The sequence below is a fragment of the Rhyacophila brunnea genome, unplaced genomic scaffold, assembly GCF_057557595.1.
Source record: "Rhyacophila brunnea isolate RB1 unplaced genomic scaffold, BYU_Rbru_1.0 scaffold_18, whole genome shotgun sequence".
NCBI classification, from domain to species: domain Eukaryota; kingdom Metazoa; phylum Arthropoda; class Insecta; order Trichoptera; family Rhyacophilidae; genus Rhyacophila; species Rhyacophila brunnea.
Genome location: NW_028232837.1, coordinates 33,248,685 through 33,272,458, shown reverse-complemented (window position 1 = coordinate 33,272,458; position 23,774 = coordinate 33,248,685). Strand labels below are relative to the sequence as shown.

Genomic DNA, 23,774 nt, shown 5'->3' with positions numbered 1-23,774 from the left:
GCAATATTTTCCCGGCTTAACACATGATTAAAGATTGGGCACCGCTGATTGAATTGTAAATCGCAAAAAAGCGTATAGAAATCTCAGTTAGCCATTAGCCACCAAACGAAGCTAAGCTGCTCGAAAACCGGATTTTTGTTTATAACTTTTTTTTTATAATTTTATTATATTTTTTTCTCCGAACATCTATCTATACTCAAGCGTCCGTTTTTTATGTCAGTATCACCAAACACAATTTACAATGTGCATGTTCGCAAATTAGTGATAATGTTGGAATGCTTTATAAAATGAAGGTAAGTAATTATTAAAATAGGTTATTTACTTGGTTTTAACGTGATATTATCATACTAGTTTTTTTAAATAATGCAATCATCTATTCTTAAAACTTAGTTATACCTTTTATAAATATATTATATCCATATGTGATTATTTTAAATATTATATTGTTTTACGATTGAGAGTTCGATAATATTATTGTCTCATTTTCCTGCTAAATTAAGTGTCTTCATACGATTGGAATTTTATAAACGTTCGGCACAATATGAGATTCATTTATGTTGTTTTATTAAGTTATTTATAAAATCGACTTAAAGTTTGTTTAAAACAATAGAATTATACATACATATACATACGTTTCGTTTCTTTCCGTTATATATATAATAATATATTGTATCTACTCAATTTACGCCATAGTTTCATAACATAACATTATAATCGTTGGATGAAGGCACAGGCAGGGATCATCTTCATCAAATCGTCCGGAAACATATTAAATTCTAAAGTTATACACAATAAAATTAATAGCACAGTTTATTTCTGGTTATTATTATGGAGGAATACTTTGGAAACATCAGCTCCATTATTATATTCCTATCGACCAATCAAGTTTATATTAAATCCAATCTTATCAAAATTACTTCGTACTTTCTCTTAGTAAGTTCTCAGCATCCAGCGTTGCCAACTTAACGTTTTTCTTGTCAGATCTAGCATTTTTTAATAGGAATACTAGAAAAATTCGCATCTGGCGTATAACGTTAAATCTAACGTTTTTCAACATCGCAAACAGCTTAAAAAGACTAGAATATTACATCAGATTTGCTTGAAAAACAATAAAATAAAATATGTTACTTACATACATTTTAGTAATGACCAAATTTTGTATTATTGCGCCTAGTACACGTGTATGGATTTACTGGCACAAATATTATGTAGATTAAACAAACTAATAACTATTTAAACGTCTCGCCAATCTCACTCTTCAAGCGTAAGCGAGACGCGTTGTAAAAAATTGTAAATGTCAAAATGCGCTGCGTGGTATAGTTCGTATTTCATCCGGCAGGTTCGCCAATATCGTTCTATTGCGCGTGCGCATACGTCATGAAGGCTCCAACTATCGCGTTAAAATTCAGAAGCTTCTGAACTTTTTTAATCCATGCATGCAATCTTGCAATTTGCACGATAGTACGTGTTTACATGTGATGTTATGGCCGCGATAATACGTTGGTACTGCAGCCAGTATAACCATGCACGTGCCAACGGGGTATTAATAAAATTGTGAAACAATAGATCTCTTCAATGTATTTTGTTCTCGTAAAAATAATGTAAATAATAATTATTAAGACTTATTTTGTTAAATTGCTTGTTTCTTGACATTTTTTCTGTAGTTATCTAGGTTATTTTTTTACCCGATCTGACATAGTTTTGTGAATGACAGGTTGGCAACTCTGTCCATATCAAGTTTGTATTCATTTTGTAAATTTATACAGCTGAATAAAATTATTCTATGTTCATTTAATAATACTATTATGGGGTGTACCTTTATATCGTTACCCAAGTACACGCATATAGGTGTGATTTTATAGTTTTTTTTAATAGTAGGTACAGTGTAGTAGAATTGACATATTTTGAGAACATCTTATAACATGTAATACGACATCACCGGATCAAACCCGGAGCGTTCGGATGAAAAGCCAGTGTCTTGCGCATTGGACTACGAGAGCTGCATGAAAGTTTGAAGATTAAATCGAAATATGTGCGATATGAGTTTATACCTCAAGTGGAGTATAATTCTCAGTAGCAAAGCATACCAATTAATAAAATATCCGATTAAAAAAAAGAAAAAAAACATTTTTTTAATAATTGATAACAATTCGCCAAAGTAATTTCCCCTTACGACAAGTTAGAAACTGAGTGACGATACATATAATATGTGCGGTAGCGTATTCGTAGTTTTTACATTGTGATTGGTTCCTGACAGGGAACTCAGAAATTATGGGAACTAAGACGGGTGTGGAGTAACAGGCAACCGATCTCGAGTGTGGAAGAATATGGGATAAAACTAAACACGTATACGTACAAATAAAATACGCTAATATTTTATAATATATTATATTACGAAAAAGTAAGGACATGGTTATTAATAATTCTAAAAAAAAATAGCTAATAACCATTCTTCATAAAACTTAGATAGTATTTAAAATCTCAAATGTTGTTTATGAGACCCACACCAGATTGAAGAGTCATTCGTTCAACCTTTTATGTCTACATTGATAAAAAAACGACACGAGAGCTTGAACCAGCCATGGGATTCGAAGACATGATTAATTTACTGATTTAGAGGTATGTTCTCTACCTACTGTCTGTCGACCCTACCGCGATGTTATAAGAATAATAATAAGTATATTATATTATGTACCTACCATACTATTATTATTTCAATAATATTGTATTAATTTGTATCAAAAGATTTACAAACTGCAAAAAATAAGAATGGGTACGCTAATCTACCGTCGAAACTTAAAAAACGCATAAAAATTAATTAAACCGAAGAACAAAAAAAAAACGTACCATGAAGTTAGAGATTCTTTAATTGCATTTTGATGTGAGCTTTTTAGCTACTATTACACGGCGGGTTTAGGTACTTAAATAATAAATGAGATCAATTAGCGGTTATTAATTATTTATCGATTCAAACCGCAACCAATATCGGCAGGTATGTGTATACATAGGTAATTTATTACAATATTGTGTTTTATTAGATTTTAAATATTGATATGAATATAGTTAATAATACCATTGATTTATATTATGTAACTGTTTTTAACGTCATCTACACTTAGGCATATACAAATTGCGCGGGAAATGGTGGAAAAATAACGGATGTACTTCCTATCGATGTTATAACGCTATTATCCATAATGGTTTAATATTATTATTTCCACCACGTTTACTGTAAAAATCGTATACATATCAAATGTATAATTCAACGTTGCTAACCTTAGTATTTTACAACGTTTTTCTTAGGTCGTATTCTTATTTGTCCGGTACAAATCTTGCAATTGATTTATAACTACTACCGACTAGCTAGACATTTGAAACTTTTAGAATATATCAGAACACGATGCCAATGCATTTTTTAAATACTTTTCACCATCTTTAAGTAGAATTGAATTCATTTTCAGTTAATACTGTTTTGTATGAAAAGATATTTCGATACCATTATTGGTTGCTAGGGGGACCTAGCAACTAAATTATTAAATAATATATACGTGCGTTACTATGGAAATCAATATGAAATGACATTTCATTATTCAGTATTTCTATCAAGTACAAATTTTTTTAATCGTTTAAGCTAGTCAAGTCAAGTTTATATGATTCAACAGAAAATTTAAAAATGAATGAATAAAATTTCAGAGGTTATTTCTAAATATGTATGATTAATTTCAGGGCTTCCAACCATTATTGTTTTTCGTTTCGGGTTTCGTTCTGGTTCAAGTAAAAAAATATAATATATCGGTTCGATACCGGCTTTCGTTCCGAAAATAATAACGGTTTTTCCGGTTTTCGGTACAACTCCGAGTGATTGATTTTTAAATGTTTTTTATTTGTATTAAAAAATTATTTGCTACTATAACTTAGAACATTTTATGGTACTTGTATGATAGCCAAGCGCTACGGTTTAAAACCGATGGTTATGCTGTATTGCACGCCCATATTTTTTTTTTAAATAATATTATATTATAAATTATGAGAATTATGTCGATATGCGTTACACGATCGTGGACGATTTATTATGCATCGTGCGTGTTTGAACATGTACCAAACCGGAAAAATAGTTTTTTTTTCGGTTTTTATTCCGACAAAAATAACGGTTTTTTCGGGTTTCGGTTTCGAAGCCCTGATTAATTTAGTTATTTTATATAGTAACATATATTATAAATTGTTGCGTCGCTTGTTTACCGGTATTTTTTTTCAAAATAGTGCAGGTAAAATACTACAATGTAATTATGTATGTACGAATGCATTCGCCAGATTTGGAAATAAAACTGTAGAAAATCCACCTAATACCTATGCGAAATTCTAAACATGTTATGGTCGCTTAATCGTTTTCGAATATGCATATAAAAAATCTGGTTTTAATACGTAACATATTTTAGCAACGTATGATAATGAGTAACCGGACGTGAATTGGTCACGGGCTAATAGTTTATAAAGCCATCATAATAAAACTAGGATGAAAACTATAAAAATAATTAAATTAAACTTATTGATGTTTTTATGTGTATTTTATTTTTATTAATCTAATAAGTAATAAAATCTATGTTATCGTAGGATTAATCCGATGATTAGTTACCAGATTTTAGGCATGATAAATTCATTAACTTAATTTTACGAGAAGTACTAACTGACACCACTAAATTTAGGTCCAAAACACTCGTCATCTAGAACAAATATCGACCTAACCATCACAATCAGGCATAATCCTCAATCGGACTACCAATTAATTCCGCAGTAGAATTAATCATAATTACTGATCAATGTCCCCGCATATTTATAGGGTCACCTCTTATAGTCTTCTAAAAACCGGGAACTTGAGCGGGGAATACCCAGTGAACGAAAACACACAGTACGCTTGGTTTACGCGGTGACACTACGCAAAATCACTCTAAATATAATAAAGATACAGTGGTACAGTGATCAGTCATGCCGTCCAAAAAGGGACGTTAGAGGGCTCTCAACTGGGACCCAGACTTAAGGGTGGGCAGGTGTGGCGGGTTGACTAGCTAAGTGAAATAAACACACAACAAAAATTTGCTCTAATAGTAAAAAAATAGTTGCCTGCGGTGTTTAGAATATTAACCTTTTAATATATTATGTAGTGGTGTGATACAATTTTTAAAAACAAAGAATCGCTAAAAATATACGAAATACCCTTAATTTTACGTATATTTTAACACCATTTGGGAAATGCTGCTGTAGGGGTCAGACTACCCTTGACCTAATAAGAAAGGTGGCCCACCAAAGATCCTGGCATTGGGGCCCGCATCAGAATGTGGGGCCATGCATTAGTACACATTTAGATGCGCTTCAAAAATGTAATAAATGCTGAATATAATTTTTACTAGGTTATTTTAATAACATAGCTTTTGAGAGGGTTAACAATTTCGAATACCCGGGATCGTCCATTAGCAAGGAGAGTAATCTCTAGAAATCTAAATAATTACGAGAAGATGTGGTCAAGGCCTTGCACCGACACTTTTACTCGTAGACCCGTAAGTTGTCATTAGATAATCGGAAACTTGGTGCATGACCAAAAATATGGAAAGAGTATTGGGAGAAGCAATGACTAGGTATAAGCTTTAAACGGGAGCCAGCACATTCTACAGTCAATCAAATTGGTCCGCATTATTGGCTGAATCATTTAATATGATAAACGTGTCATTCGTGGCAACGTAACTGACATTCCAGGAGCCGAAAATCAAACAAATATCTGGTCGATCACTTACCTACAAGATGAAGGGTGGTGTCGCACACATCGCGACAGAAACGCAGCATTTTTTCCCACGAGCACGCTATGTAGGTACCTCATGGCCCCCACAAAGGGGGGGCTGACAGGGCTCTAGCCTGGGGGCCCGGGCTCAGGAAGGGCCCGGCGTGTCGAGTCGACCAGATAAGTGATATAAACACACATCACAAATTATCTTTAACAGTAAAAAAGTCGCCTGTGGAGCTATTTATCTGCATTGGTGTCATTATTTAAAATTGTGTGGTTGTACGATACAATTTTTAATTACGTATCGATACTCGACAACACCATGATTCAAATGGATATATTAAAATATACAAAAAACACTAAAAGCACACATTAATTTTACCGCGTACACTATTTGGAAAACGCTAATGTAGAGCGTCGCACTACCTTTATCTTTAGCGATAGGTACGGGGGCCCGCCAAAGATCCTAGCCTGGGGGCCCGCTTCAGGATGCAGGGGCCATGAGGTGCCTACATGCGCTTCTCGTCGTATATTCTTATGTTCGTCAAAAAACCGACAGTGAAGTGGTTCGCTGTAAATCTATTTGACGTGTATGGGGCGCGTAATCGATGCACCGTCACCTGCGAACACGCCGCGTTACAATCGGATTTTTGTATCTGTACTACAATGTAGTGTGTCTGAGCCAGGGAACTCAAAAATAATAGGAACTGAAATACCTAACGGGTGTGGAGTAACAGGCAACTGATCTCGAGCGTGGAAGAATATGGGATAAACTTAAACGCGTATCAAGAATATGCTTGTCCTGGGTTCTGACAACTGCTCTCGGTTTGTGCACCGACGCTCATCAATATTGATGTGTTTGAAGGTTGCAAAACACACTATTGCACGTCTATAATGCGTGGTCAATTTTCGTACGACACTCACATATTCAAAAACTTATGTCTTGTAAATTGTTGTACTTGTAGTGTAACCCGAATTATATTCATTAATTGGTTCTGTAGTCTGAGCTCTTAATTGGGACGGAATGACAGAGGATCGTCACCATCGTTGCCAACTAACCTTTTTCTTGCTAGATATAGCATTTTTGATATATATCTAACTTGAAAAATATTTATCTGGCGTAAATCTAGCGTTTTTTGACACCGCAAACAGCTTGTAATTTCTCACAAAAAAGCGAGAATAATATAACAATTTGCCTGGAAATCAACATGCTGTCCTCTCGAGCCTATCTTATAATAACATTAAACTAAAAATGTAACATGCATAGACTATAGATACATCTAGACGCCACCCGTTGCATTGCTAAATGAAACTGCGTGCCGTGTGTTTGGTTTGTGGGCGAGCGAACGCATTCGTCTACAAATGTTCGAGACCATAGACCATTTCGCTAGTGCTCGCCCAAAGTGCTCGCAACAGACGCTCAGAATTAAAATATAATTTTCTATTTTTTTACGTTATATAGTATTATTAGGCGGTCAAAATGCAACCATTAGGTAAAGATATCCATAATTTAAGTTATTTTAAAGAAACACTAGGTCACTGATATTAAAATATATAATAATATACAAATAAATTATCACGAACATGTATCAACTTACCTATGAAACGTAATACCATCTTCTTGCTTATCAGTACGGCTACCATATTTTAATACAACACACAGAACCATCTTTCCTACTTAATTAACTAAAAATATTTACCACTGACTTTATGTTTAACACAAAAAATAGCAATTTTAGCAACACGAGCTCGCAGGTTATCGATTCTACGTGAAGCGATTCACCACGATTTGCCGGCGATACTTTTGGAAACTAACTCACACAAATGTAGACCTTTTATCTTACTCTAGCGCGTGTCGCAGCTCGCACTCATGCATCGTTTTTGTTCAGGCCTTGGTAACATGCGATATTTAATCGATGACCAAGTTACGCAGCTGATTATTTTTTGATTATTACTTACAAAACGCTTAATTATCCTTCAAAATGTCTTTTCTTGCAAAACAATATTCAAAATTATATTTTTCTAGACACTTATAGAACTATCTCCCATTTATCTTATTTCCTTACTCTATCTGGCATATTTTTGTGAATATTTTGGCAACACTGGTCGTGACCGAAGTGATTTTGACATCTAATTAAATAATTGATTCAATAAAAAATGCATCCCAACAATAATATTTTATGAGTACCTACCTATTTTGTGTTTATGGAGATTGGCAAAGGTATTCTGCAAAACAATGATCGTAGTTAATAACACAATACTCATTGTTTCACTCACAGAATAAAAACAATAATGCTTAATTGCAGGTATAAATGATTTATTTTAAACTACGTGGTATAGTATCTGTCAAAGATTCAGTATTAACAGGGCTCGAAATGGACAGGAGCGCACCGGAACGCAGCTCAGGTTCGAAATATCCCCGTAATTAAATTCACGTATGTAGATACTTTTTATACGAAACTTGTCAGAACCGTAGTAAAACATTACTTGTCTTAAACACCGATTTTTATTGGTGGCGCTGTTATATATTATTATATAGCCTAATTATGCATGGCACAAAGTTTAAAGACTGTTTTTTCATTTGACCGTTTAAGCTTAGCAAGTATATAAATCTAATACACTGATTTGTATATATATACATAAATTTGGTTATATGTTTGGAAACATATCGAAAAGTTTAATTTTCAACTTTTTTGTGAACTAACTGTAACAAGTTGCATTCGAGTGAAGGTGCTATAATATTTTCTGCCAACATATTGTAGAGCTATGTGATTATTTTCGCGCATCGTCATGATTTTGAGGAAAACCCACATACATAAAAGATACATACGTAGGTAGTCTTTATCATAATATAGTATCATTCAAACGCGTTTTGAGTTTCTGACTGTAGTAGTTTTATAACATTTGGGTGTTGGACGGCTTCTTTTGGTCAGTATCTAGGTACATAGTTACACGCATCCTTTAATTAAATCAACTCTCTAAACAACATTTTTTGGTAATAAGAACCTAAAAATTAAATAAGAACCTGACTGAGTGAGATGAAAGTTTGAAATTAATATCAAACCAGAGCTCAAAATGACTCGAGCGTACTGGAGCTCAGCTTCAGTTCAGTGAAATTCCTGAGATTATCATTCTGCTTTAAGGAAAATATAATTTTACCAGCTCAGCTTGGTAGGTCAAATAACAAAAGATCTAACAAACTTATGTTTATAAAATATACATCAATTTAGATAAATAGTTCCGAAAAATTGTCGAGCGCTCCGGTTCGTAATATTTTTCATTTTGAGCGCTATAAAATAAAACTGAGTAATATCTATCTATAGCAACAATTTTAAGTCCACGGAAGGCCGAAGATTTGACAGGTTTATAGGCCCATTTATGAATATATCACTGATGCGATAAACCGCCATTTGTTTTTAAAAATGGACAGGGCCCAACTACTACGAGTGGTTTTAATATTTGCCATTTTGTTGCGTCATGATGTTGTACTCTGTATATGACTTGACGTGACCACAGACATTATAAATATTATATTAAATAGTATGTTCTCAATGTAATATAATTTATTAATTTATTACAGTCCATTAGTCGATACTATCCCAGTCTACTCTAGAGTTATTTATTTTGCATATAAAATGATATCATTTGGTTTTTTAAGTATATAATATTGCTCTCATCAATATATTGCGCAGGTTTTGGAAAATAGTATTATATGTGTAATGTGACGTCAATTATACATAAGGCCAATATGTAATAATACGTTATTTCAAGATAATATAGCTACTAGTTAGTGTCGTAACTATTAGTGAAAAATGACGCTTGAGTCAATCTCATTCAAGAGGTATATGGAAATTGTTTATTACAACAATAGAAAATAAAATTGTTTGCAGTATTGAATGATAACGCCATGACAACTGTTAGTCAACAATTAAGTTATAATTATTTACAATATCGATATTGTATGTGTTTTTATGGGACAATTGCATACATATTATTAATATAAATAATTACAAGATAAAAAGAACTTTTATATAAGTACAACGTTTTTAAATTTTGCGTTGAATCATATAAACTTGATTTGACTAGCTTAAACGATCAAAAAAAATGTACTTGATAGAAGTATAGATAAAATACTGAAATGTCATTTTGACATTTCATATTGATTTCCATAGTAACGCACGTATATATTAATAATTTAGTTGCTAGGACACCAGACCCCTAGCAACCAATAATAGTGTTTTACTTTTTACGGATTTCTTCCGAAATAACTTTTCATACAAAACAGAATTAACTGAAAATGAATTCAATTCTACTTAAAGATGGCTAAACGTATTAAAAGAATGCATTGGCATCGTGCTCTGATATATTCTAAAAGTTTCAAATGTCCAGCCAGTCGTTAGTTAGTTAAAAATCAATTGCAAGATTTGTACCGGACAAACAACCACCGGACAAATATGAATACGACCTAAGAAAAACGTTGTAATAATACAGATTTTCTTCAGTAACATACAGTAACCTAACTTCGGTTTGGCAATAGTTTTAACCATTCGTCTTCTTTTGGTGCCATATTCGTTACGGGGTCTCGGGTATCATTATTATGATTAGATAAGAACACCCCAGCGCATCTATTATTTAATCAAGGCTGCTATCGGCGGATATCGGCGACTATCGAGTATAGTAAGTTGTTTAACATATTTAGTTTTTGAGGCGGTTAATTGTTACAATAAGTTAGCCATCTAAACTGCCAAAAAGTGTAATTTTTCCACCTCTCGTGACTGTGTTAATTTTGGCAGTTTATGATGAACTATCCTCGATAGCCGCCGACAGCAGTATTGTGTATAGAATAGAAGTTAAAAGTGCACGGTTCTTGAAGTTTAATACGTATTTGAAATCGGTTCTAAGGACAGTGCTACGCTGCAGTTGGGGGCTGCAGTATGAAGCTAGTAGTAATTTTTAATAGGTGTACCTTAGAAACCAATAATCGGATAGTAATAAGTGAATCCATTTAAAAAATCAAAGGTCCGATCTTACCAATAAGATACAACGTGCATTTGCCGCGCCGGGAGGGGGTCTAAAATAAAGCTGAATTGCGTCAGTCTGCGAAATTCAGCCGTTCTTAGCATACGAACTACATATCGAAGATATACAAGTGGAGTCTCTGCAGTCTCAATGAAATATCTCTTAAACACTAACAATTAGTATTGACTTGTGTGTCCCTGATAACTATCTTAGAAATCGGGAGGATGAGTTGTTTCTTCACCCGAGGACCAGAACTAACCAGCGATTGGTGATGCCGATTGGGAGAGCAATAACTCTGTTCAATCAAATCGCTTCGGATGTTGATATATTACACCTACGTGAGGATGAGTATAATAGGTGGACGTTGTTTTATAAATTCTTAAAATAGGGTCCACTCAGCTCATTTGGTGTGCTTCATGCGTTATATTTTTTTTTATAATTTGTTTACCTTTAACTTTATTTTTCATACTGTTTGTGTAATACTGCATATATTTATTTCTTGTTGTGAACGTCTTAAATTTATAATTTGTAATGTTCGTGGTATGTTAAAATAAATTAATTCGAAATTTTGAATAATATAGCAAAATGTTGCAACTTTACAAATAATTACAATGTCCATATTACCAGTGAATTGCAAACTCCAATAGAAAGTTTACCAAATACATTGTACTATATAATGTTATTGGTAAAACTGGAGACACATTTAAAAGTGCTATAAACACGGACATTCGATATACCGAAGTATGGCTTTATTCTCAATTTCAATAGACGAGGATTATAATAGTACCATTTTTTGTTATTAATATGTTTTATGTGATCATAAATAATGTTGATTTTTAATATGAAAAAAACAAGGCATTACAGTGACAATCTTTCTTATAAGTTTACAGATTTTTCACACTAATTAGCTTTCAAGTAAATCAAACTACAGTCGAACTAGGTTATTACGAGGAAGATGGACCGACTGAATTTCCTCGTTATAAACATTACTCGTTATATCGTTATATAACATTTTTCGCGCCACGTTCTATTTAAGCATAGAACATAAAAAATCTGAAAACCATCGTAAAATCCCCGAAACAAGCATGGCATTCATAAACTACAAAAGAAGTTGTATATTGTAATGAAGTGCTGAGGTAAGTACCTACTTACTTCACAAAGATTTTTTACATCTAATTTCAACCATATGCGTGGATACTTTTTCAATGTTGTCGGCGAAAACACCAATTAAGTACTTAGACACTTAACTAGTGTTATAAATGTAATTCGATTACGGCGGCTTCGGTCTAGTTAACTGTCCGGTCGGATTTTATTGCTTAGGGTCGAAAATTTTGTTTTTAAACGATTGACACATTAGCATTTTTTCTCGGTATACCCGAGAAGTAGCTCGTTATAAAAGTGAACAAATGTATGGAGAAAATCATAAAATAAAATTAATGACAACGAATGTTTTCTCATTACATCAGAGGTCTCGCTGTTTCTGTGGTGGTAATAACCAAGTTCGACTGTATTTTCGATCTTTATATAGCACCTTGAGATGAAATGACTAAAATATCATGTTTTATTTTCTGTTTCTTTTTAGTACTTACATGCAGCGCTCTACTTATGTATATTGTCCAAAGTGTGTTATTGCCAGACAACACTTCCACCCACAGATTTTCAAACTGTTACAGAAGAATTCATGGATGACGTCACGGTACAACAAGAATCAAACGATGACACAACGCACGTTGCAAGCACTGAAGAGGGGAAAAAATCCACACAGACCAGATATGGCGAAGAAAATCTTTATAAGGGAACTGACATGACACCGGAGGAAGCGCAAGATTTTGAATCTGTCTTTGGCAAGGAGTTGGATGATATCTTCGGATCTGGCCACTCTGCCAAATTGAATCTTGACGATGTTAGGAGATTGATGCGAAGATACAACCACGTGGTTGAAGATAAGTGCTATAATGTCAGTCAATCCATTTGGAACCATATGACGAACGTCAGGGACAGTGATAAACTGGATGAAAAGGTCAGTATTCCGTAAACTGCAAGGGTTCACTAACTTTTTCATCAAAGGGACAATTTTGAAATCAAAAATATTTGGCGGGCCGCCCTTTCTATTATAAATATTTTCTGCTTATAAAAAAAACAAAAATTTCATTGTGTAAACTTATATTTTTAACTAAATATACATTATTATTACTTTATTAATATACTAAAAAATAATATTTAAATTTTTTCAGCATATAAATCATGCAATTGTTTGTTTTAAACTAAATTCTGCAATCTAGGCTCAAATTTTGTGGTGTAAATACGCAAAACAGATGCGATTTGATTGTCTGTTAATTTTGATCTTAAGTTTGATTTATTAATACTTTGGACGCTGAAGACGCACCTGGCGCGTAATGACCAGGCGGCCGATCGATGTAATTAACGTGCATTTTAAAGGTGGTAATTAAAAAGTCATTATCTAGTCAGCAGTGCTTAATGTTAGTTAATGTTCATTGTAGAAAATGTTTTTTCACAAATATAGGTAAGTACCTACTTCCAAATAAAGAAGCCATCTGATGAGCAACTATATTTGGATATACCTCAAGTGAAAGTCCTTTATAGAATTCAATTAAATTCACGTTATATTCTATTAATTCAAATTAATTAATTCTATTAATTCAAACTGCATTTTTACGGGAACGTTCATTCTTGCCAGAGGATATTTAATTTTGAATATAATTTTTAATATTCGATATGAATAATAAAGTATCGCTTTCGAAAAAACATAGTTTTTGATGGCCCTAGTCACGCTTACGAGACTACTGTCATCAATTTCTTGTTTTGATTATGTTTGAGTATCCAAATCGTCTAGGCGACGTGAGATAGTTTATAAAGGCAGATAGCAGTAGAGATCCCTATGCCTGTAGGATAAGGCCCACCCCTGTGACGATGATCGCAAAAAGCTAATATTTGTATAAATTCTGAAATATTTTTCAGATTCGCGATGTAATCGCATATCACTTGGTAAAAGGATCATACTTGAAAATTCTTCGAGCCGTAGACCTGGAGAAACTATCACAGAAAGATGAGAATTTGGCGGAAGAGCTCAAAACTGCAGTGAGCAGTATTGGAATATCAGTACTCTCAAGTGATGATGCAAATAGTGTAAGTATTCTTTGTTTTTTTTTTAACTTTTTAAAGTTTTTATTAATTTAATCGTATTGATTACTAATAAATAAATCATTTCTTTTATTCAACGAATAATTCATAAGATTTTGAGAATGTAATATTCCATATATTGAACAAACATAACTTGAAAACACCTCAGATATACACCCTCAGGAAAAATCATATTTGAACAAAATACTATGCTCGACGGGATTTGAACCCGTATAACCACCGGTAACGCGCCGGAGCACACGTGGGAGTATGGCCCTGCGCTGGCAAGTAAGCCTTGAATTCAACAATTTGAAAATTATGTGTTTATGTTAGTGTAAATATATTTGCATAATTTCAAAAAAAATGTGAAAGAATATTCGGTAATTTTGTTCAGTAAACGCGCATTTAATAACAGTTTTATCAGTATTATACACGTACTAATTATCTATGAAAAAAATGTAAATTATCAGTAAAATTATATTAAATTGCGTTAACCGTATTCTGTCACTAGAGGCGACACAATACGGAAATACTTTAAATACTTAAAAAGGATTTTAATAAACTATTTCTTTTATTCAACGAATAACACACACGATTTCAGAATGTAACATTCTATAATACTGAAATCATTTGAAAACATCTCATGCATATACATACTAGAAAAAATCATTTTGTAGAAAAAAATACGACACCCGACGGGACTTGAACCTCTGCTGGATTCGCGCCAGTATGATTTTCTAATTAAACTACGAGAATCATATTGAATTACAACAATTAATTTTAACTAGTATTACATGAAATGCTTATCGAATTTTTTCTAGTGTGTATATGCATGAGATATTTTCAAATTATGAATATTCTTTAAAAGGGAGTAAATAATAGGTCCACGGTAATAACAACTAATCAAAATCAAATAAATAACATCCACGGTGGCCGAGCGGCTTAAGCGTTGAACTATCACGCCGTGGGTCTCAGGTTCGAATCCTGGGTCTGACAAGTACACATATTGATTTTCAATTTGTGTGTGAGGTATGGACCTAATAGGTTGAGCAAGTGGCTGACATCCATTTCTCGTAAAAAAACAAAATCTGTTAATACAAACCTCTACCCTGTGGAGGCCCATATGATCGTATTAGGATCGGACATGGTCGGGGGGAAATAATAGGTATCACCTTATTTTTTGTATTTATGTAATTTTTTTCTCATTATTTTTTTTTTATAAAATAACATAATATATTAAATCTGATACCTTATTTGGTCAGCTTAATTTCGGTATACTAGATTTTAATAAAATCCACCCTTTTAAAATGGATGTTTTCAGTCAATTCGGACGTATTTAATTCCATTCATAGTGAGTGATTCTTATTTCGAATCCATTGTCGAGTAATTGAAAAAGAGCCATTGTGTCTCAAGTCTTATTTTACCGAAATTATTTATACATATCTTATATTAAATTTCACCATCTCTTTCAGAGTCAATTTACCTTTTGAGTTTATTCATAACCGCGAGATTGTTAAAACTACAAACCATACCTATGTACTTAACATTATATAGAAAATGTTTCTTTTTACTTATACTGATTCTAAAATACAAAAATACTAATTACTAATAAGTAGGGCCCGGATTTATATGCCAGTGCATGTTTCGTTAGGGTATATGCACAGCTATGAGAGTTGCACAGAAATCCGTTTTGAAAGACGCAGAATACAAAAATAAAATTTTATTCTGCATATAAATGCATATTTTAGGGCTTTTGCATTTATAATTTTAGTTTTTTTTTTAAATTATTTTATCGAAATATTACTATATCATGTTGGTAGATAGTTTAGATGCACTTGCATTTTTAATGGTATCCCCGAGCTGTGGATTTATCAGAAAAAGTGAAGTCAACTCGGGCACCTTTATTTACATTTTGCCCAATCGCCTCTGTCAACGTTGAGGTCGTTTTCGACAGATATGCGGTAAATTTTAATGCCAGAGCACAATAATCATATGCATCATCATCATCATCATATGCATGCATATAATCATGTTTTTTGTTACATATAAATCCGCTCCCTACTAATAAGTATTGCCAAGGAGATATTGATAAAAAATATTGATGACGTAAAATTGACGTCATCGAATATGTTCATTAATCAGATCCAATTCTTTTATAAAAATATTGAAGTGTTTTTTATTTAAATTTCAGCTACAACTAGCCTTGGCATCTCTCGAGTCCAGCTATAGAGGAAGAGCTGTTGACATCTATAGAGATGGCACCCATACATCTCATAGAAAGTTTCGTCAGCCTGGTAAATAAATATATTTGTTACTATAATAAGTGCAATACTTTGTTACATTAAAGTAGCCAAATTTATAACTAGCAATAACCGGTATCAATTTTAGGATAGAGGTTTCCTTTGCTATTTGTTGTCACGTCGACGAAAAATGAGTCACCTAATTTTATTACAAACTTTGAAAAGAGAAGACGAAAATCATTGTTTTGTTTGTTGCATAGAAAAATTGCACGTACCTACTACAATCTTTATTGCAACTCGCTTCTACGACATTGACACGGAAAACACAGAAGGCTTCATCTTCTATAATACTAAGCATCTTTGAAGACTATAGACTACTGACGAAGGGTAGAGGCAGGCTGCATAAAAAGTGCACACCGGTCAGTCATATGTATAAGTTTTCATTGAACTAAGTGTTGGTTGGTTTTTAAAATTCAATTAAACCCTGCGTACACCAAGTCATTATAGATAATAGTCAAATAATATTCGTCTATAAAATATCTAAAACTACGCCATTAAATCATACATAATTTATTATCCATTATGGTATAGGGCAGAATTAATGAATTTTAAAAAAAAACTAGCGATCACAATATGTACCTAATATGTATTCTTAATTCAACGACAACAAATAAGTATGACTTAAAGTGTGCACTATTTTTGTCGGATCGCCCATAGCATATTAAAACTATTATGGTTTGGTTTAGGCAGGGTTGAATTGATTTTTAAAAACTAACCGATACAATCTAAAAATTTGTAGTCTTAGTTCAATGAAAACAAAAACGCATGACTGGCAAAGTCCATTCTGCGCTATTTATGTCGGATCTTAACAGCCTAACTCCACCCTTCGCCACTGCTATAGACATGTCTTAAGACTATACCTCAGTTGAGGCACGGTCTAAAAATATCGTGGCTAGGCGATGCGTGGATTGCGGGTCGCGGGTGCAAATGACGCATGCCGAACGATTTTTTTTTTATAATTAATTAAATAATTTGTCATATAAATCAAACATGCGTCCATTTAATGTTCTGTTTATAAGCGTCATAGAAAGCGGCCGTGCATATCCACGGTTGTGCATATATGACGGGTGGTGGTGGGCACTTTTATTTTGTTCTATTAGTAATTAACATCATGCATTCGCACTTCGGTGCAAGGTTGCATCACCAGTCCCGTGCGGCTTTGCTCGGGACAAAATGAGGGCTTAAATTCTTTGATCTGGCACACGTAAGGGTTATGTTAGCCGGCCACGTATGACGTGGTGCATATACATAACGGGTGCGGAGGTGGGAGTTTTACACACCATGTTCCATTAGTAACAATAATAATAATATATTCATTGACATGTTTTCTTTTTCAAGTAAATTCAAGTAAACGTTTTTAGTCATCTTTACACGATTTAAGAATTAATACCCCCGTCGCCATCACGAAACAAATTGACGTGTTCCCAGCTCGACGTTGTCTCTCCGAATGCCAGCGAGTCCAAAATTTCGTCGCGCCTGTAGTTGAAAATTTTTTGCCGTTTCACTGATGTATCTATCCTCTTAAATACTTAAATCGTCACAAGTAGGGAATCCAATCCCGGGATCCCGAGCTATTTTCGATACCTATGAATCCCGGGATTGATAAACATAATCTCGGGATTTCGGGATTGATTTTTTTATCAATTTTTATGGAAAATATAACAGAAAAAATACTTATAATACAAAATAACTATATTAGAAATAAACTGAGTTTGAATGAAGTTTGATGTGTAGGTTGCCGATTCATTTTATTTTTACACATAGATTATTAAAAATGAGAAAAATTGGTAAAAAAACAATGCTTCGCACTTTTAACAAAGTAATTCCACCATGGTATCATACGTTTTACGGCAGTTTCATATTCGGCTGACTAATTAGATTTATGAAGCGGAAAGGCCATAAGTACGCCATGATTATTTGCTTTACTATTTTAAATCTCGCTGATCTATTCATTATGTCTTTACTATCAGAAATAGCAATCTCATATTAAATTCACATTATTATTTATATTACAATATTATTTACTCCATTAAACTTGTGTATTTCCAAGATTTAACGTATACAATATTAACAATAAATGTCTTAAATAGTATAAATTATACTAGATTTATTTTTGACCGATTTTATCAATGTTATTTGTAAATATAAAAATTTTATATTAACAATGGAAAAAATCCCAATCCCGGGACCAGTCCCGGGATCCCGGGATTGTCAAATTGTAATCCCGAAATCCCGGGATCAGAATTTTGGCTCGGGATTGGATTCCCTAGTCATAAGTACCTAATATCAATAATGTATTCTATTAATGCATGAAATAAATACTCTATGCTAGTTAGGTACTTATGTATAACCATTGCAAGTAATAACGTCATATTGATTTTTGTAGTGCGTTTTCGATGAGTGTAACTCATCGAGACGACAATAAAAAAATGGGTAGAACTATATCGTATTTTGAATACAAGAAAATGAAACATAGAAAGATGGTAAATAGTTGAGGATTGTTTTTTTAAAATTTAATTTTTCCGAGGCTTTGACTGCGACCCGTTGTCATGTCGCATTTCTCCTCTGACTGAGGATCCATTGTTAAGGCTTTCTCCCCAATTCTGTAAAATAAGGGAACTAAAATCTCGACATAAGTACAAAACTACTTTCATAGTATGTATATATAATATTGTTGAAATCAATTTCAGTCAATATATACAACCGGAAAAAAACTGTTTATAATGTTTACATACACATATATAGCAGAAGCTTCTTTGTTTTCACGCTAGCCAAATCTTTTGTGGTTACAAATGTGTGCAGTATCATATACCAATAAACGTAAAAAGAGTATTTATTAGCATATTTAAAAATGAAGTATTTAAAACCTTCAAAGCTTATAGTATTTGTATTATAATTTTAATCAAATAAAAGAAAATATACATATAAATAAGATTTGTCCTATTATATATTTTTGGTGGAAATAAGTACTATAATTTTGATAGAAAACGGAAAAAGCTCGCAACTGCGACTCTGGCGGGAATATGTAGAGAACTTTAAAAAGCTCCTGTCTTTGATAAGAGCGAAAAAGACTAAGAAAGAGCTTTTGACTGTGAGACTCTGAAAAAAAAATTCTTAAATTGCTCCAGTAAAATAATAGGCAGCTAAAAAAATGGTTTGTGTTTTATCCAGAACAGATTTTATTAAATTCGGCTGATTTTTTTTTTCAACGCGTACGATAATTTTGGATGAAACTCTTTGATCAAGTTTTTGAGAACTGTATATTATTTAGTAGTTAAACTGCTTCAAACGTAAATTAGACCCCGCTGTCAATTGGCCAATGTCATGTAATGGAATCCTTTCCCCGCCACCCGCATAGCAGAATACCTGCCTGTACCCACTTCATTATTTATTCATAAATATTTTACTGTTATTTAAAATAACACATCAATGCTCGCAGTATGCGATTTATTCATCCACTACTATACACGACGATAATATGTCTGAGAAGAATTCTGCAGTTTTTTGGATATATTGTCAGGCGCGGACCGGACAACCTGGAGAGACTGGTAGTTTTGGGTAGCCTCCAGGGAAGGCGAAGCAGAGAAAGAGCGTCTGCGCGATGGAGCGACCAAGTGAAAGAGCTGATTGGGGGCACCATCCATTCTGCCCTGAGAGAAGCGGAAGATCGAGAAGGATGGAAAGTCTTGGTCGCTCAAAGGATGGCGAAATTTAAATGTGGTCACGATCCTCAGCCATGAGTGCACGACCAAGAAGAGAGAGACTATACATACCTAATTAGTAAATATTTGATGACACCGGCGACTCACCACCACCACCATGAAGCAGTTGAGAATCAGCATTGCCAACGTAGCATTTTTATTGCGAGATCTAGCATTTTTAGAGAGGCATCTAGCTTATGGCGTTTCTATTTGCGTCTTTTGATGCCTTCAACAGCTTTAAATGTGCAGAAAATAAGCTAGATATTTAGTTTATTTATTCAGATATGTAATGAAGGTAGGTCGGTTCTTGAGAAATAAAACAACACGATGAAACAATAGAAGAATTCTTGGCGTTATAGTTAGGCTTACCATAATTATGAAACTCTAAACCGGGATAGGAACGGGATATATGACAAAGAAACAAATAATTTAAGAACCAAAAATTATTTTATTATTACAAGGATGTACAAAAGAAGAAATCAAAGGTCTGCTGCAGTAGACATTTAAATTATTTTATTTATTTATTGTACCAGTCGAACTTCACGCTTGCTACTTTGGCCTGTTAAGACATTTTAAGTCCCGCATACTATTTCGCCGAACTAAAAGCACTCTTTACAAGACACTTGTAAAGCCAGTGCTCACCTACACTTCGGAAACCTGGACATTAACTCTGCGAAATTAACGAGCCCTGAACATTTTTGAAAGAAAAAATCTCCGCCGTATATATGGACTTATCAGGGACGGCACCAATTGGAGGAGAAGATATAATGTTGAGCTCTACGGGCTGTACGAATATTGCAGCGCAGTTCAATCAATTAATATTGCAAGACTGATGGTTAGGTCATGTGCACCGTATAAATGACAATGAACCAGCAAAGAGAGTTATGTCCAGCAATCTAATAGGGCGTAGAAGAAGAGGCAGGCCGCTGGTTAGATGGAGCTGCCAGTGACTGCCGTATTCTGGGGGTACCGAATTGGGAAGCGGCCACACTGGATAGGGACAGGTGGAGGGAGCTGTTGGAGGAGGCCAAGACCCACACCGGGTTGTCGCGCCCCTGGTGATGATGATGACGTACTTCTCGCTGGATTGAACTTTTTTTGCACCCTTCCTCGCCGTCTCATCACATATACGCTACTACAGTTAATCATGATGACAATTTATCAATATGTTCTTAGACATGTGGCGTCGTATTGACGATTATCGGGGATTCCGCTCTCTAGTATTACCTAATTATTACTTATCATATTATTATTAGATGTATTAATAAATTTTTGTAAATATTGAAATGAGCTTCTGGGAAAATGTGGTGTGATTTTTTCGCACTTATTTTTCGATAGCCAAAAGAGGGTATTGAAATTTTATTTTCACAAAATCTAGTGTTGTGCTATATAGCTTGTTTTCGTACCCCGTCTTGCACGTTTTCGTCAACGACAGTTGGCAACACTGTTGGGAATGCCTGGGTTAGCGGACTAGATAATATTAAATATATTGACATGTAATTTAACATGCTCCCTTTTTTATTACTACTATACAAACGTAAATGCCTGCTGTTTAGAGAAAATATTTAAAAAAAAAAACCTGATAATTTTTTTATCTTGTTATGAATTTAGACCGTTTTTTCAATGTGTACATATAAGACATTCAATCGCTAAAAAATCAATCTTAGATTTAGATTGTGATCGTTCTATCGACCATTAAAACTGCTTGACATAAAAAACCCATATTTGCATTACTTGTTGTCGTAGTTATGTGTCCTCTCAAATTAGCATAATCCACTTATCGTCCGATTCAAATTCAATCTGAAACAGTATTTTGAATACTTAATAATAACACATTTCAGTTTTACTAAAATAAACGACCTTCTTTTAAAATAAATGAAGACATTTTCCTTAGTTCATTCGCTATTATTTCCATAGTTTTTTATTATTAATATTTATATACGAAGAGATTACTCACTGAATTCAAATGCAATGCAAATTATTTTCAAAAGTGCCATACTGTATCTGAAGTGTTAAACCAATATTTGCTACCAGTGCTCACGTATGCGTGTGAAACATGGACTCTTAATAGTCTTAATGTAAGAGATTTTCAAAAATTACGAGTAGCGTAATATGGCATGGAAAGTTGCATGTTAGGCATAACGCGGAAAGACCACAAAATAAATCAATGAATAAGGCAAAGTATGTATGTGATAGAGGTCGCTAAGTAGATAAAATGGCAATGGGTTTGAATGTCACTCGACGAGTGGACAACCGCAGAACAAATGCCGTCATTCAATGCTACCTGGGGGCACTAAACTAACTAAACGACCACAGGGACACCCTAAAATTCGCTGGATAGATAGGGGAGGCCTTCATCCAGACAGACGATGATGATTTTTCTAAACGCCTATTATAATAAACTATTTATAATATGCTGGCAGCTTGTCAATTCTACATGATACAGAAACTTTATTAGGAATACAAAGTTCACACAAATTCACCTCAACCAATCCTGCTTTGACTATTTAGTATTTAGTAGTTTAATAATTATATCAGTGTTTCTAAATTAACAGGGTTTTGTTATAGGTCAATTTAAATCTCAATCACCAATTCATTACAATGAATCGGCTTACAAACCTTACCTATTTATTATGATGGTATCAGTACCTACCCATAATATTATTTTATATGAAATAGAGTTGGGTTTCAGGAATTTTCCGACGGGAATTCTCGAGAAACTTTCTAGATTTTCTATTCCCGAATCTCGAGAATTGAAATTTTTAACATTTCGGGAAATCCCGGATCTCTTGTCTCTGAATTCGGGATTTCTTTATCATCAAATATTAATTGAAAAAACGATTTTCTATATGTAAAAAGTGGACTCAACTCAAAGAAAACATCAGGGAATTTTTTGTCTCAAAAGCGTACCCGATTGTCAGACGTAGCGATTGACAGTCTGTGTTTTTTAAAATCCTATTTTAATAAGTAATGTTTTGACTTTTTTTTTGTTTTCCTACTTCTATTTTGTTTTTCTTCTTACATAAATTAATAAAAATCATATTTTTTTGGAATTTGTCTGTTTTTACACAGATTTTAGGATTTTTACAGGTTTTTTTTTAATTTCCCGATATCTCGAGAATTCTTTTCTGGAAATCCCAAATCTTGAGAATTCAAAATTTCATCATTTCGGGAAATCCCGAATCTCCAGATTGAGATTTTCTCGGGAAATACCCTACTCTAATTATGTACATTAAAATTCAATGTCAAATTGAGAAATAATTTTAGGCTAAATGCGATGTGACATTAGTTGGTTATTTCTAGGATATTGCCTCTTTTGACGGATAATTAGATGATTTCTTTGATATCGATTCTAATTAAAAACCATTTTAACTGTTGTTATTAATACTGTGTTAACTGCCAATATCAATTAAACAGCTATCGCGTTTAGTCAAATTAACATGTAATATGTACCTACTTATATTACCCACTGACAATGGTGGAGGTAAGCTGTTATGATCCGGCATAAATAGTGCACACTAAACTTTGTCAGTCATACGTATTTGTTTTAATTGAATTACAACACAATCTCTCAGCTTCAGCTTAGTATGATTAGCTCAGACCCTTTTGATCATACAGATTTGAGACTAAGCACCTTACACTATTGAAATCCGTTTCTAGCGCAAAGTGTGGTTATCCAGTTGTCAAATGCGACACACACCTGAAGTGAATAATCCTTCGGCAAGTACATCTGCTCATTGTATCGAGTGTGTCGTCTTATCTTGTTAATCTATTTCCGTGAACCGGTCGAAGTATTCTCTTTTAAATATTAAACATTAAAACCGAGATGTTTCTATTTTC

At 33.6% G+C, this 23,774-nt stretch overlaps 1 protein-coding gene across 1 annotated transcript in view; it reads left to right on the top strand.

Annotated features, from left to right (window-relative positions):
• Positions 1-218: 218 nt before the first annotated feature.
• Positions 219-23,774, top strand: part of LOC147073455 (angiotensin-converting enzyme-like) — a 42,128-nt gene continuing 18,572 nt past the window's right edge. The window contains exons 1-4 of the mRNA XM_085945227.1: positions 219-293; positions 12,375-12,812; positions 13,772-13,939; positions 16,125-16,227. Coding sequence (XP_085801353.1) covers positions 276-293; positions 12,375-12,812; positions 13,772-13,939; positions 16,125-16,227 — 727 coding nt within the window. The 5' untranslated portion in view covers positions 219-275. The remainder of the gene's footprint in view (positions 294-12,374; positions 12,813-13,771; positions 13,940-16,124; positions 16,228-23,774) is intronic.